The sequence below is a fragment of the Heteronotia binoei genome, chromosome 21 (genome assembly GCF_032191835.1).
Source record: "Heteronotia binoei isolate CCM8104 ecotype False Entrance Well chromosome 21, APGP_CSIRO_Hbin_v1, whole genome shotgun sequence".
NCBI classification, from domain to species: Eukaryota; Metazoa; Chordata; class Lepidosauria; order Squamata; family Gekkonidae; genus Heteronotia; species Heteronotia binoei.
Genome location: NC_083243.1, coordinates 79,544,913 through 79,562,024, shown reverse-complemented (window position 1 = coordinate 79,562,024; position 17,112 = coordinate 79,544,913). Strand labels below are relative to the sequence as shown.

The window sequence follows — 17,112 nt, the reverse complement described above, 5'->3', positions numbered from 1 at the left end:
TGTTAGATGGGGAAAAGACTTGACAGTAGGTAGAGCAGAGCAGGAGCTGCAGAATGAGTTCATGCTGACTGTCACATCCTTAGCGATGTTCAATTTGAAGCAGGAAAGTATCAAGTTAATGACACCATTTAAAATGCTTTTGGGTTTTTTTTTAACACATGGAGCAGGAAGTTACATAAACGTTGATGTATATTTATTAAGAATGTCAAGACACTATAACAAGGTAAATAATACAGAATTACTGTAAGGGATATTACCAGCAGCTGATGCCTCACATTTTGGGAATTAACTTTTCATGGCTCCAACACCTTGAACAATAATGAACAAAATAGAAAGACTGAACAGTTGTGGTTCTTAGTGTTCTAATGATCCTCCACCCTTCCCTTGTCCAAGAACACCTGAGAGGTGGTGGGGAATGTGTGTGTGTGTGTGATGTCCCAAGCCCTCCCCTCTCCATATTGCCTTGTGTATATTTCCACCACTCAAATTCTGCCCTGGTTTCCTGCTATTTATGGTTTGAAGCACAGATAAAGTCTATGTGTTAATGTGTAAGCTGCTATACACACCCTCTTCCCCTGCTTGCTAAAAGACTTTAGCCCAGTCAGAAGCCTTTAATCCAAGCATGGAAAGCAGGCAGGTGCTTTGGGTAAGAAACTTTGAGCACAGTCTAAGATCTTTTCTACAGACAAAAACTTTTATTCATTGAAAAACATTTCTAATTTTAAGGAGCACAAGAACAAAGGAAAAATCACCTCAGAACATTAGAATGAATATTACAGAAGATGAATAACAATATACAAAGAAATAAAGTCAAAGGCTAACTAAGCTGTACAAGTCACTGGGTGTACCTTGGCATTTTTTCTGAAGATTGGATACAAGCAAAGCTGAAACTTTGAAACAGGCTGGGTCAAGGCAGACTTCACTCCCATTTATCCCTGTTCTCTGGTTCTTGGCTTGAATGCTTGCACAGTGTACTAAACTTTTAACTCTTTACATCCTACTGGGAGGGTTTCTCTTTGTCCTATTCTGAACTGGTGTTTGAGTTGCCACATGTGCTGCCCTGCACCTTTCCCCCATGATATCAAAGATCACGCACTCAATTTTCACAGTCCTAACTCAGGATATAAAAAGCCAACAGTCTATCTTACTTCTTCCTAGCATGTAAGCAAATGGTCATTTTAATTCTGCCCATTTGTCTCCATAAAGGGAACCATCTCTTCAGCCTGAAATGGGAGGAGTTCATTGCTTCCTTCCTAGAAAGACGGCAACCCACTTGGGGGCCAGTGCCTCCTGTGTATTAATCAAGATATCCTGTATTCTTTTATTACAACAAATGCCAGTGGAAGTTAGGGTCTACCTTCTAAGACAAACTCACCCTGTAAACAGGTTTGCTGTTGTGGTTTCCTATACCAATGCGCACAAAGCAGCCTGTGACTGTCTTGGCAAAAAATGGCATGTGACACCAACGCTCCAATTTGTGCCGAGATAATCGAACGCGATTTAGTTCTTCAGGCAAAGACACTGGTTGTGATTTGGGAGGAATTTCTTCTTTCCTAGTACAGTAAAGTAGAAGACAGAAGACCATTCACATCCTAGAGTCTGAGTCCACAGAGTTATACATTTGGTATCTGAAACTTAAAACACACACAGGACAATAAAGTTAATATTTCTATGACAGCATTCAGACTTGTCCTCCAGCCGTGAATATTACAATGTAAATGGTACAAGTTAAAAGCAAGTACATCCCATGGTATTACATAACCCTAAAGGGTATAGGCTCCTTTGCTGAACACAGAATCTAGGATTAGAGACTGGAACAGGTTCAAATCTTTTCTCCCTTACCCTTAACACAAAGAGACATGCTGTACTCACTCTTCCTCCTCATCAGAAGATGAAGATCTGGATGAACGATCAGTCTTCTCACTAGATTTATCATCTTCCTCCTCCTCTTCATCATCAGAATATACTTCACTAGTTTTTAATGGCTGTTTCTTTGCAAGCAACTCAGCTACAAGGAATAAAAGGGAAACAGCTTGGTATTTGTTCAGTTTCCTTTTACCCCTAGAAACTCCTTTAAATTGAACTATAAGCAAGAGAGATAGATAGCCTAGTACAAATCTGAAGTCAGCTCTCATTTGCTACTAGAGTTGTTTATTGAAGCAATAAATAAGAATTTCCTTAAAATTTAATAAGTTTAGCTGCCTACATACAGGCTACAGAACCATGCAAGCAGATGTACACACATGAAGGAGCTACTTATGGTACATGGCAAAAAAATCTGAAACTGAGGAAGTTACAAGAGCATCTTATGATACAGCACTGTGTTCTGCTGCCAGATGAAAAATAAATTTGAACTGAATTAATTTTTTTGCTTGTTTTTTAAAATGATAGCTAAACATGTAAGATTGTACCCAATGCACCACAGAGCTCTGTTTGCAGAACAGAACAAGCTTTCTTGTCTCCACCTCCAGCCCCTTGCACCCCACCCCAACACTGCCTCTAGGGGCAAGGGACCCCACAAGAACAGCACTGAGTTTGATGTGGAGGTATGCAGCAGGAGGAGGGAATCTGCAAAAATCAGTATTTGGGCAGGCATAGAACAAAGGAGAAGAGACAGACTAAAGCAGAAAGGAACACTAGAAAGCAGAAGCACTTTGCAGTGCTGATTCCAAGCAAAAACCAGTCATGGCTGCAGATCGTAAGAGACACCCTACCTGGGGTCATGACCATTATGGTATCTAAAAATAAGCAATGCATTGTATATCATTTTCTGAAATAGTAAAAATATTACCTTTTAATAAATGTATAATATAGCTTCTGAAGTTGTTTAAAGGCTCTACTGAGTTTTAAGTCAGTTTTTTTCATTATAGCAATATATTAAAATGAACTTATCTAAATCATAAACACATTGAGATAAGTTTTTTTCTTAGTGAATCCACCTACTCCATTCGACTGCATAGAAAAATACATCCAACTGGACATCTTGGGCTTGCTCAGAGTAGCTCTTTAGACCGTGGATACAATACAGGGTAGTACAAAGGGAGCATTACTTTAACATCTCCCAGCCTAGCTGCCAAAATTACTTATGTAGTGCCATTAACATGCACAGCATTTTACAAAACAGAAAAATATCTCTGCCCCTAAGAAGCTTACAATCTGAGATACAGGCAGCAAAGGGGTCTGGAATAAATATGAGACAGATATGTTTATTATCGATGGAAATGCTGAAGTGTACTTCCATTAGGGGATGGATAACAACATGCAGGCATCTTGGAGGCAGTTTCAAGTGAGGACGCCAGCAAGGGCTGAACTGCCTTGATTCCTAGGATGCCCAGGAGGAAGGCAAGTTTCAGGAGCAGGAGTCCTTCAGAGGGCAGGGGGAGAAGCTGCTGAAAGTATGATGCAACAGGATACGGTAGCAGAGACATATGGGATTGGATCCTGTAGTCATAGATATTTCCAGTGCTCCCCTCCCACCACCAGTACTTTCCAACCCAAGGAAATTATCCTGTCTTTTCAGCTATCTCAGCTTAGCTCACAGAAGAGGAAGGAGGGGACAATTCCATTCTCTTCTCCCTCCTTAGTGCTGCATCTCAACCCACATGTGTATTACACTATGTAAGTCCTGCAACGCTGGGAACAAAATTTCCCAGGGTTGGAAAGGATTGCTGGGGTGAGAGGAGGGAGAAAAGGCCACAAAGAGCTCTTGAAGGATCCTATGATTTCTTTCTGCCAGGTTTTTCTTCAACAAAGAGATTCCTTTCTTCAGAGGAAGCCTTTCTCCCTCAGAATAAATAATTCTCTATTAGGGAAATCTTAGAAAGACTTAGTGGGAGAATCATATCCAAATGGGACTGCAAGGATCCTTCTCCAGACTTTCAGGAGGCATGCAAGGCTGTCTTACTTGGAAAAGCATTCTGTTGAAGATGTGAGGCATAACTCATCATTATGAGGATTTTAAAGAGTGTCAACTGTACAATACAGGTTGGATCCAGTGGAAGATTTCTATAGACAGAAAGGGGGGGAGGGGATCTGTGCTGATTTCCCCCATTCTATTGCAGACCCCCAGGGAGGGAGAATTCTGGGCTGTAGTGGGAGGGAGAAGGTGAGAAAGGCATGCTCTACTTATGAAAATCCCTTCCTGCAGTAGAAGCTGCTGCTGGATCCAAGCCTATATGTCTCTCCTTAGGAAACCTGTCCAATTATTTGTTAAAATATAGATGTAACAGTTCACAGTACAAATACAATTGATTTTTGCAAGGCATCCTGAACTTTATGAAAGGGCAAAGTTTACATTTTGATAAGTCCAAAGCCTGTTATTTCAAGTGTCAATGGCAGTGATCTGTAAAAACGCAGATAACATTGTGACAAAAAAGGAAAAGCAGAGAGAAAGATTACAAAAAATTTTGAAATATGTACTGGGAAGAAAAAAATGCTTCCATGCTTTTGTGCAGAGGTAGCAGATGAACAGATGAAGGGAATTAGCAGTATTAAAAAAATGAAAACAACGTCCCCTTTGGGATGTCACTTCACATGACATTCACAAAACAAGATGTATTAATGCTAGTTCTACCTGGTATGTTTTACTAAGTGAAATAGTGGTTGTAGTCAACAATGAAGAAAGCACAATCTAGTCTTTCAAATAACAATCCAATATGGCTCATGCCTGGCCATGGCAAAGTCAGAATAACCATATACCTTCACTCTGAACAAACTTAGCTTATGGTATTATTGCATTTAAATCCACATGAAACTACTAAATAAAATTATGTGGGCAGGAAAAAACGATATGGCTGGGCTATAATTTAAAATGTAATGCATCCCACCTTGCATCCCTATCACAGTGACATATACAGAAGGTAGGGTATCACATGGCAACCGTATTACATGAACCAGAAATGCACTGTTAGTTTAAAAGCAAAGAAAACTACAAAAACGTGGGCATAAATCTTTCAATGTACCTGTCCTGTTCTTCCTTTTCTCCCTCTCTGCTTTCAGTTCTTCCATGGCTTGGGATTTCTTATCCAATTTTTCATCTCGCTTTGACCGCCGTTCTTTATTATGTGACATTACCTGAGAAGAACACATAAGCCATTTCAATACCTAGTCCCAATTCATGTATGAAAACACCTACACCTACATCCATATGGCCTGAAATACAGTGAAGATTATGCAAGGACAGGTTGGGTATGACCACTTACACAAAACAAAAATATAGTGAATAAAAACAGGTTTCTTACCTGTAACTGATGATCTTCGAGTGGTCATCTGTGCAGTCACACACATGGGTTATCTGCCAGGACTGAACCCGACCTCAGAGAATTCAAAGCAATCTTGGAGCATTAATTTCGGCGCGCACTTCCTCTCGTCCCGGGGAGGAGGCATCACTGTGCATGCCTAGACGAGAGGGAGGCGCTTCACCCACCCAGTTTCTTCCCGCCACTGCATAGGTGGAAAAATTTTATTCAGGAACAAGAAACCAGCAGCGGGGAAGGATGGGCGGGCATGTGTGACTGCACAGATGACCACTCGAAGATCATCAGTTACAGGTAAGAAACCTGTTTATCTTCTTTGTGGTCTCTGTGCAGGCCCATACATGAGTGACTGGCAAGCTATTCTGTCCGGAGGCGGGTGCTGGGTCTGTAACCAAAGGGCAAGGTTAGTTATGCATATAAGAAGCAATATCGTACTTACAATGTAGGTGACTGGGGACATCAGTCGAAGATGGATTGTAATACAGCCTATCCGAAGGACGTGTCATGCCGTGCATGGACGTCTATGGCGTAGTGCGAGGCAAACGTAGATGGAGACGACCAGACCGCAGCGACACAGATGTCTTCCATCAGAACACCCCTACAGAAGGCTGTTGAGGTTGCAACGGCTCTAGTAGAGTGAGCTCGTAAATGTTCAGGTATAGGCTGCTTTGCCAGTCTATAGCATAATGTAATAGCAGTCACAACCCATTTAGAAAATCTCTGCGTTGAGATTTTAGTGCCTTGATTGGGGGTAGCGTATGCTATAAAGAGTCTAGTGTCCTTTTGAAACTGACGTGTCCTTTCGATGTAAAAGGCAAGGGCCCTACGTACGTCCAGGTTATGTAAAGTTCATTGACCTGCATTGGTAGGGTGTTGGAAAAGGGCAGGTAAAGTCGAAGGCTTCCCTAGATGAAACGCTGAAACCACCTTTGATAGAAAAGAGGGGTCGGGACGTAGAATGACTCTGTCATGATGGAAAATGGTGTATGGCGGGTCTGCTCTAAAAGCGCAGATGTCGCTAGGTCTCCTGCCAGAAGTAAGTGCTACTAGTAAAGCTGTCTTCCAGGACAATAGATGTAAAGGAATGGATGCCATGGGCTCGAAGGGTGGCTTCATTAACTGGCTCAGTACAAGTGACAAGCTCCAGGTGGGATGAATCTGGCGCATTGGGGGATGAAGGTGGAGGATTCCATTCAGAAAAGCTTTAGTAGCATAGTGGGAGAAAACAGTGCAGCCTTCAATATGCGGATGAAATGCAGAGATGGCCGCTAAGTGGACTTTTAGAGAAGAGTACGAAAGTCCTGAGTTAGAGAGAGATAAGGTGTAGGTTAAGATCTGAGTGATAGTGGAGAGTTCAGGTTTGAAGTTACGTAGAACAGCATACGCCGAAAAAGTTTCCATTTCAAGGAATAAGATTTTCTGGTAGCAGGTTTTTTGGTGTTGAATAAGACATGCCGAATGTCCAGAGGAAAATTCAGAAATCGATTTTCCAGGCAGTCAGTTGTAGAAGTGCCGGGTTGTGGTGTAAAACCCTGCCTTCTTGCTGTGAAATCAAGTCCTGAACTTGAGGAAGTCGGAGGAGTGTGTTGTCCAAGAGGAGGAGAAGAGTGGTGAGCCAAGGTTGATGAGGCCACCATGGTGTAATCAAGATTCAATTGGTCTGATCTAACTTTATCTTTTGTAATACCCTTGTGATGAGAGGGATTGGTGGAAATAGGTAGTGTAGTGTCCTTGACCATTGCTGGAGGAAGGCGTCCCCCGCCGACAGTGGGGATGGAGGGCCCCGAGTGTAAAAACGCGGGCACTGTGCGTTGTCTCAAGATGCAAATACATCTACTGTCGGAGTTCCGAAGGTCTGGAACACTGTGTGCAAGTAATGACAGTTGAGGGCCCATTCGTGGTCATTGACTAGATGGTGACTCAGTGTGTCTGCTTGGACATTCTGGACTCCTGGTAGATGCACTGCTGTCAGGAAAATGCCATGGGCGATACTCCAGTGCCATAGGGATAGGGCTTGTTTGCATAGTCGAACAGAGGCCGTGCCTCCTTGGAGATTGATGTAGAAGACGGTGGCTACATTGTCGGAGGTGACCTGAATGTGGTGGTTGTGAAGGGACGGAAAAAAGGATCTGAGGGCTCTGTGGACTGCCAGAAGCTCTAGACAATTGATGTGAATGGATCTCTTGTAATCTGACCATTGTCCCTGAACTGTCAGTGTTCCCAAGCGGGCTCCCCATCCCCACTTGGAGGCATCGGTCATGACAATCACAGAGGGCGGTGTTCGTACAAACGGCATTCCTGTCAGGAGATGACGATCCACCGTCCACCACCTTAGAGATGGGATAATGTGAGATGGAACCGTAAGTAAGGTCATTTGGTGTTGCAGGTGTGGATGGAATGTCCGAACAAACCACAGTTGAAGGGGGCGCATGTGAAGTCTTGCAAAACAGAGGACGGCGGTGGTGGCTGCCATGAGGCCTAACATCCTTTGAAAGATGAGGGCTGTTTGGGAATGATGTATTATGATCGTATTGGCTAAGGATTGGATATGCTGTACTCTGTCTGCTGGAAGATAGGTCTTGTGAGATATTGTTGACAGGCTTGCTCCTATAAATTGTATGTTCTGAATGGGATTCAGGTTGGATTTTGCATGATTGACCTGAAGACCTAGTGCAGACAGGAGGGACAGGGTAGATGAAATGTCCTTCTGAAGTAGTTTCTATGTTTGGGATACGACCAGCCAATCGTCTATATAAGGGTAAATGGAGACCTGTTGTTGTCGGAGTACTGCTGCCACCACAGCCATGCATTTCGTGAAGACTCTCAGTGCTGTAGAGAGACCGAAGGGGAGAGAACGGAACTGATAGTGCTGATCTCTGACAGCAAACCTGAGGAATCTTCTGTGATGGAGACTGATGGTGAGATGGAAGTAAGCATCTTGTAGGACTATTGACGCCATCCAGGCCTGCTCTGGAATCAGTGGTAGGATAGATTGTAGGGTAACCATGCGAAATTTCTTATAGCGGATATGAAGGTTGAGATTTCGAAGATCCAGTATAGGGCGCAGCCCCCCATCTCTCTTTGGGACCAGAAAACAATGGGAATAGAATCCCATGTGATGGAACTGCAGTGGAACTGGTTCTATAGCTCCCTTGTCCAGCAAGGTGGCGATTTTTGATTGTAGAGGAGGAGAGGGGGGTGTAGGTATGAACCTGTGGAATTCTGGAGTCGAATCGAACTCTATGATGTAACCCCTGTGGATGATCGCCAGGACCCATGAATCCGATGTTATGGATTCCCACATGGGGTAGAATGGTCATAGTCTGGTGGTGGCGTCTGGATGGTATTGTGGCTGATCGAGAGGTAGAGGGAAGAAGTCAAAGAGACTGCTTTGGGGCCAGTGCTGACTTTTTTGCGGTTTGTGGATGTGCTCTCTGCTGAAAAGGCTGTTTTGCCAGAGGAGCCTTATGTTTCCAGAATTCGGCTTGCCGGGGGGATCGAAAACATTTCTTAATATGAAGGTTTCCAGGTTCTCTGCCGATTAAGCTGGGATTGCGGTTGAGTAACTCCCAATCCTTTGGCCCGTTTCCTACTGTCGTCAACAGTGGTCAACATGTCATCCGTGGTGGCATTAAAGAGGCCCTGTCCATCAAAGGGTAAGTCCTCTATTTTAAATTTGATGTCAGGCTGCAGTGACGAGGACCTAAGCCATTCATGCCAGCGTAGGGCAATCGAAGAGGCCATAGATGAACATGCCACAGCATGGCGCACTGTGTTAATTTGCTGCTTGCTGACCCTAGTAAGTTCCTGAAGGAGGTGGGAAGCTCCTGTGCTGTATCCAGTAAGGAAGGAACCAAAGTGTTAAGTTGGGAGGTGAGGTTGAAAGCATATGCCAAAAAATAGGCCATATAATTGTGGATTTTTGTTGTGGCAGTTGTAAGGGAATAGATCTTCCTTCCCAGAGTATCCAATTTCTTGCCTTCCTTTTCAGGTGGGACTGGGTGTCTTGTTTGTTTTGATTTTGAGGACAAATGCACTATCATGGAATTTGGAGCCAGATGATTGAAAAGAAATTTAGATTCAGGAGCATGAATTTTGTAAAGGGATTCAACTCGTTTCGATGTGGGTGGCACTGAAGCGGGTTTGTCCCAAGCTTCTTTCAAGGTTTCCACGGAGCATCGGAAGAAAAGAGCCTGCTGGCAGGTCTGCGTGCACTAAATCGTGGACTACATCCAACTCTAGGTGCGTCAGTAGTCAGCTTGACGTTAAGGGAATTAGCCATATTAGATAGCAGATCCAGACAGGATTTGGAGCCCTCTGAGGGTGAAAGGTCAGCAGGTTTGATAATGTCAGATGCCGGTGAAGGAAGAACTGAGGCTGTGGAGTGGGATGAGTCGGATTGCTCAGCTTCGGACTCTTCCTGGGTCTCGATGGGTGTTTCAAGAGGCTTAGTTATTGTAGCAGTTTGTTTGGGCAGCAGAGGAGGCTGTTCTGGTTGTTTAGAAGAGACTGAACACACAGAAGTCGATCTGGTTGAAGACAGTGGCTTCGACACCGTAGTGTGGTGTTTAGGGTGACAATAGGGGCTTTCACGGTACCGAGAACAGTCCTCACAGTATGCCTAGTCTCGATGTGAAGGAGTTTCACGGTACCGAGGATGGTCATTCCGATATGCCTGATCCTGATGTGAGGGATGGTAAAGTACCTTACGGTACCGAGAGTCTTCACGGTATTGATACCGATGGGAATCTGAAGAAGGTGATCTGTAATATCTTCGGTATCTGCGAGGAGATGGTGACCTGGACCTCGATGGGCTATAATAATAATAGAGTTCCCTATGATGACTTCGAGATCTCTCTGCTTGAACTCGCGTGGATGGCTCTCTCGGTGTCGAGGGTTCTATTAGGAGTGGAGATGCAGGTGTCACTATCTGTTGTTTGGTAGGCATTGAGACCTCCCGGAATGAGTGTGCGCCGAGAATGTTTGCGCGCTGACTTCTGCTGGAATATGGAGATTCAGTGTCGAGGATCTTGTCAGGTAAAGATCCGTGAACTGAAGGGGACAGAGAATGAATGTGTACGACCTCGAGAGGTACGGTATCGATGGGCGCCGAGGCTTCCAATGGAGTCGGTGCTGTCTGTACCGAGGTTGCCGTGTCGATAGTCAGGTGCGATGCAGAAGTCATTGTTGGAGACTTCGAATCCGAGGGTCTATGGCTTGTTTTAGACTTCGTTTTTGGTGATGTTGAAGTCGAAGGGTCCTTAGAAGTCGATTCTGTACGATGTCTCTTCCTAGAATCGTCAGACTTCTTGGAATGTTTCCCGGACTTAGGCTTACTGGGAACCGAGGCCACAGAAGCTGCCGGTCAAGCCACTCCCTTTTGAGTAGATAGGGAAGATGGCGAGGTTTGGGATCCCGAAATATGGGACATTGTAGGGCGCAGTGAAGATTCTAACAAGTGACTTCTGAGTCTAGCCGTGCGTTTTTTTCTTGCTTGCTTCCCAAACTGGCTACAATGCAGGCAGGTGTTGGTACGATGAGCCTCACCCAGACAGAAAAGACATAAAGAATGACCGTCGGTAGATGGAATTTTTGAGGTGCACCGAACACACTTTTTGAAAGTGATTTTTTGTCTTTTCCTTCCATCCGCCCGGAGGAGGGGGGGGGAAGGAGAGGGACAAAGGCCAAAATAGAAGGGATATATATTTAAGTAATATATATTTTAATGATACCAGTGAGTTGAAGAAGAAGACAACGAACGGTGAGGAAAAACAGTGAGGACTAGCGCAGGAAAAAGATGAAGATTGCGATGAATAGAGGAGACTCAGCGAGGTAGTTGTATCCCGGGCGGCGGTAAAGAAGAAACTGGGTGGGTGAAGCGCCTCCCTCTCGTCTAGGCATGCGCAGTGGATGCCTCCTCTCCGGGACGAGAGGAAGTGCACACCAAAATTAATGCTCCAAGATTGCTTTGAATTCTCCAAGGTCGGGTTCGATCCTGGCGGATAACCCATGTGTGGGCCTGCACAGAGACCACGAAGAAGATCCCCAAATTAACAACACCTGTTCTTCTTTCTGACAGAGTTTTGATTCTTAAAAACTTATACCTTGAAAATCTTGCTGGCCTCTCAGGTGCTACTAGACTTGAATCTAGCTATTCTTCCTCTTGTTTACAAAGCTGAGGTGGCATTCTAAAAATCTGCTTCAGCCATCACTACTTTATGATGAAGTATTACCTTGACCCCAGGAATCATCCACATGCAAATCTCAGTCCACTCCACAAATCCTGTAGTTAGTTTTTACACACACAGTGATTACCTACAGTTTGGTAGAAACTTACATGTTTCATGCCATTCTGATTATTAAAATCTGCTTCTAGGGTGGTTTGCATTGTATATCTACAATCACATAATCTGGCATCAGGAAAATTCCTTAAATTCAGTGTTATGGATATCATAGAATGCATGCTCACAAACCAAATGCTTCTAAAACGTTACCTGGCCAGTGTGATGATAGACCATTTCTAGCAAAGCATGTATTTAACAAGCACTAAAGATGAATAGTCCCGAATAGTCCCAAGGAAAGTGGATTAGTGGGAAAAATACTGACAAACCATCCAGATACATGGATTTACAACTGGTCTGTCATTTGTGCATAAACATAAGAATCTGTCAAGATAGTTTATCTAAGACAACCAACTAGACATGGGGTGAACTTTTGAAAAATAATTTAAAACATTTTTAAGCTGCCTTTCCACCCAACTCGGGGGCTTAAAGTGACACACAATAATGTTAAAAAAAGATCAAACCACATCAATACATAAAAACCATTAAAACAATTAAAACAGAACACAAACATGTGAACTGGAAGAGGGGGTCAATAAGAATCACTGAGGGAAGACCAGATAAAACAACAAAGTTGCATCTGGTGGAAGATAATAATAGAGGGGGACAGCCAGATCTTGTTTGGTTGAACTTTCGTGAAGACTATTCTATACAGCCCAGAGAAAAGTCCTTTGGTTAAGATTAAGATGCATAATAAACTGGAATCTAAATTACTTAGCTTTGCCAATGACTACCAAAAAGAATTTCCAGCCTCTAGGAAACACAAATATTGTTTCTCCTACCTGGGATTCTTGGATCTGTGTCAGTTTCTTCTTTTCCTGTTCTTCTTCTTGCTTTTTCTTTTTCTCTTTCTTTTCTTTCTTTTTTGCTGTCTTTAATTTTTTCTTTATTTCAAACCTGCATACAAATACAAGGTTAAAATATGAACAGGAGACTGCACGCAAAAGAGAATGCAGATTCAAATAGCAGAGTGGATTAATGGCTTTGAAGTAAGGAATGAACCCTTTGTAACAATTACAATGAAGTTAGATAAAAATGTTTCCATTATTTATTGTCAACAGTTTTCCTAATCTGTGGCAAATCATGATTTTTAGCTGTCCAGTGTTTCAAAGCATAAGACTGAGATGGAAAAACTGAGACTGAATCAGCAGGAGTGTTTGAATATGCAAGGTAGATTGCCTGAGAATTATGTAGGAATTTTTATCTACATTTACAGCAAGCCTCTGAACAAAACAGCATCTTTAAAGCCAACAAGGTTTAATTCTGGGTATCAGCTTTCATGTGCATTCACACAAAAGCTTACTCCCAGTATTTAAAACTTTATTGGTCTTAATTGAAGGTATCACTGGATTCAAACATTGTTCTGTTGCTTCAGACAAACATATCTACCCACCTGAATTTATCTTCAAGGGGCCTCTGAAGTCGATCTTAATGTTTGGTATGTATGTACAGAAGATACTCAGGACACAGTTCATTTAAGGCTTTAAAAGTAGAACCACATCCTGAATTCTGTTAATTAAATCAGAACACTGAGGAAGTGCAGAAGAGGGCAACCAAGATGATTACGGTATGGCTAAAGAATCTGAGATTCTTCAGTTTATAAACAAGATAAGGTGGGACATGGCAGATGTTTATAAAATTGTGTGTCAGGTGGAAAGAGTGGATTGAGAGAACTTTTTTTTCCTTTTTCAAAACAGTAGAATTTGTGGGTGTCAAATGAAGTTGATAGACAATAGATTCAAGATGGTCAAAAGGAAATACTTTTGTTCAATCAGTAATCAAAATGTGGAATTCACTGCCAGAGATGCAGAGCTGGGCAAAAGCAATGGATGGAATAATGCTAGGAGGCAGCATCAGGTGAAGATCCTGGGCTCTGTGCTGTGCTAGGTGGGCTGCTGTGCAAGGCAAGATGTTGCACTAGATGGGCTGCTTTTCTGATCCAGCAGGGCTCTTCTTCCAGTGATACTCTCTCAGGAACGGGCCAGAAGCATTTAAGTGAAGGTGTAGCAGTTTGCTGCCTTGAAGAATCCATTGTTCATAAGGAAGCTTGGACGTGATTGTGTGTAACTATGGCCAGATCTCATTTTTCTAAGGGACATATCTGGCAAACCAATTGAAGCTGTAACACCATACAGATGCCACAATTTATATCTATCTGCAGCAAGAGATCTATTACTATATGTAAAATGAAATCTGATCTTGCATGTAAAATTTAAATGGAGGGTGCAATTCTTTCCACAACTGACCAACCTTATCTCTGCTGAGCTGTTTTGACCAATATCACCTCAGTCTATTGGCCCTCATATAATCTATTATTGTCCCCAGAACCTTTTACGAATTTCTACCATCTCAAATGGCATTGCTAAAAAGATGTAAGAGTTGTGTCATTGGCATATTGATTCTCCTTATGTAAAATTTAAATGGAGGGTGCAATTCTTTCCACAACTGACCAACCTTATCTCTGCTGAGCTGTTTTGACCAATATCACCTCAGTCTATTGGCCCTCATATAATCTATTACTGTCCCCAGAACCTTTTACGAATTTCTACCATCTCAAATGGCATTGAAGAAGAAGAAGATATTGGATTTATATCCTGCCCTCCACTCCGAAGAGTCTCAGAGCAGCTCACAATCTCCTTTATCTTCCTCCCCCACAACAGACACCCTGTGAGGTGGGTGGGGCTGGAGAGGGCTCTCACAGCAGCTGCCCTTTCAAGGACAACCTCTGCCAGAGCTATGGCTGACCCAAGGCCATGCTAGCAGGTGCAAGTGGAGGAGTGGGGAATCAAACCCGGTTCTCCCAGATAAGAGTCCGCAAACTTAACCACTACACCAAACTGGCTCTCTGCTAAAAAGATGTAAAAGTTGTGTCATTAGCGTATTGATTCTCCTTATTTTTAGGTGATTTTATCCAATACTTTCATGCCTATGTTAAATAGCATGCAGGATCTTCTGGTATCAACAAAGCTGGAATGGAAAATATCACAGCACAGTGTCCCCCAGTATAATTTTTTTAAAATCGCTATGTTTAATGGTACCAAAAGCCAGTGAGAGGTTCAGGACAGTCAGCTGGGCTGCACTGCCCATCTCCCTGCTGGCAAAAGTTACCCATCAGTGGATGCTGCAGAAATTTAAGCCTTAATACAAAGGCTGGAACTGAAGATGTTTAAGTAGCAAACAAGCTTTCAAACTGCAGAATGTTTATGCTGTATCATGTGGAATGTGAAAGTCAAAATAATATTTCTATAGGTTTTAAGTGTTTATTCCATAACGTTTATTCTGTGGTCCCATGTGGAGTGGCAGGCTAAGGATTGCATTTTACCAACATAGTTTAGAAAGCTGTACATGGCAGAGGCTCAATAGTGGTTCAATGCTTCAGCACAGAGTTTGTGTGCAGGAAGTACACGATACACTCCAATGCACTTTCTGAATACCTGGTGAAGGATAAGACGCAAGTTTTTTTATGACAGATATTAATGCAGAAATATAACATGGCACCATAATCTAGTTGGGAGCAAACCAAGGCCTTGTAAATGCAGAGCATGCGGTTTCCCATGCAGCAGGGAAAAAAGTACTCTGAATATTTAAGTTCCTTTTTAGTACATCCTGACTTAGTTTCCTAACCCAGTTTCTGCTTGTGTAAGGCACTTCTGCACACACAATCTTTCTCAACCTTTACCAAGAAAAAAAAAAGTTGCATTAAGAAGCTGCCTTGAACTTCCTACCTCCTGCTCCTAAGTTCTGAAGTAAGTTGATCTCAAAAAGACATTAAGATTGGGAAACTGACCCTTAGTACAAAGCTACCAAGACCAGACTTCCAGGAGATGTCAATGGCAAGTGTTCACAACACAAGAAGGCATCATCAATCAGTTTCTAACCCATCTAATGCAGTTTTATTCTGCCCCTTTCTCCAAGCTGCTATAGGCAGTGTATATTATTCTTCCTTTCCTTTTTACCCTCACAACCACAGTACAAGGTAAGTTAGAATGAGGGAATGTGACTGCCTCAAGGTCACCGAGCAAGATTTATGAAAAAGTAGGTATTCAAAATCCAAGTCTGACACTCTAACCACTGTACTAAACATAATCACACTAATATGTCAGTTTACCAGGTTACTGAGCTTAGAGCCAGGTTTCAAAGTAGGTGTAAGCTACCCTAAGTTCCAGGAGATAAGGAAAGTTAGAAATGTTTCAAATACATATGATAATGGCAGTCTACCACAAACCTGGAAGTACATGTTCTTGCCACACCCAGTTAATTATTCAGGGCCAACAGCAGTTCAAGCTCATTGCCAGCTAGGTGCCACAACTTTTCAAATTATGTCCTACAGCCACATTGCCATGAATATGATGTCATGTAATTCCAACGGTGAAAAAAGTTGATCTTTATCCTGTTAGCAGGAGTCAAAACAAATTGGAGCAGTTTCCAAACATGCAGAAATTCAGACAGATAATTAGCAGTGTTGGAAACATGTGGGAATCTCCCCACATAAAAGTTTGTAAGTCCAGAATTTAATGTTTGTAAGTCCATAATTAAATGTCCCTTTTTATACAAGGTGGATTTCTGGGTATACTGTGTATCTGAAAGAACTTTGGTGCCTGTAGTATTGATAATTCTGGAGAGTGAATGACTCCAAAAACATTTTGTTTCAAGCAATGGATCTGACAGACTGCCACTTATGCCTTATTAAAAAGCCTGCTAATTACCCTACATAGGGTATTTGTGGAAAGCACATCAAATCAGTTTCATTTATTGTTGTTGTAAAAACAATTTTTATTATTCTACAACCTATTATATCACTATTTCATTTACTTCTCTCAAATAAAAGTCAATATGTTGTATCACATTTCCACCTACCCTTCAAGACTTCCCCAGTGTTACTTACAATATAAAAGCAATAAAGTTAATTTAACATTTAAAAAAAACTTTTTAAAAAGAAAAAAGGAACTTATACTTCTTTATGGTTATTACCTTATTTGATTAATGATCCAATATATTACTAAATTAAGTCATATTATCTATCTTATAATCTTTTAAGAAAGAACAAAATATTTTCTCATACTCTCATTTTAACTATCATTCTTGCCTCAGTAAATTAAAAATAGCTGATAAACAAGTTATGCATTATCAAATATCACCAAGTGTCCTTTCAGTCTCCAATGTTCTTCCACATAGTTCTGAAACTTTCGCCATTCATTATTAAATTTTTCCATATCAAGTTCCTTTAGTGTTCTTGTTAATTTGTCCATTTCACTCCAGTGCATAATTTTCATAGCCCAGTCCCATTTTTCTGGAATTTTATTTTGCTTCCACAACTGTGCATACAATGTCCGTGCAGCTGAAAGCATGTACCAAAGTAATGTTCTGTCTTGCTTCGGAAAATTTTCTATTTGTAATCCCAACAAAAAGATTTCTGGTGCCTTCTTCACTTTGTATCCCAAAATCTTTGACATTTCTTGCTGGATCATTTGCCAATATTGTACAGCCCTTTCACAAGTCCACCACATATGGTAGAA

The 17,112-nt window shown here is 42.1% G+C and overlaps 1 protein-coding gene and 1 long non-coding RNA gene across 2 annotated transcripts in view; both read right to left on the bottom strand.

The window, feature by feature from the left end:
* Positions 1 to 17,112, bottom strand: part of LOC132590295 (uncharacterized) — a 394,082-nt gene that overhangs the window by 248,677 nt on the left and 128,293 nt on the right. The gene's annotated exons all lie outside the window — the stretch shown is intronic.
* RTF1 (RTF1 homolog, Paf1/RNA polymerase II complex component) overlaps positions 1 to 17,112 on the bottom strand; it is a 70,153-nt gene that overhangs the window by 24,277 nt on the left and 28,764 nt on the right. Inside the window, exons 5-8 of the mRNA XM_060263312.1 lie at positions 12,379 to 12,493; positions 4,962 to 5,073; positions 1,873 to 2,008; positions 1,376 to 1,553 (exon numbers count right to left, since the gene is read on the bottom strand). Of these exons, the coding sequence (XP_060119295.1) occupies positions 1,376 to 1,553; positions 1,873 to 2,008; positions 4,962 to 5,073; positions 12,379 to 12,493 (541 nt within the window). The remainder of the gene's footprint in view (positions 1 to 1,375; positions 1,554 to 1,872; positions 2,009 to 4,961; positions 5,074 to 12,378; positions 12,494 to 17,112) is intronic.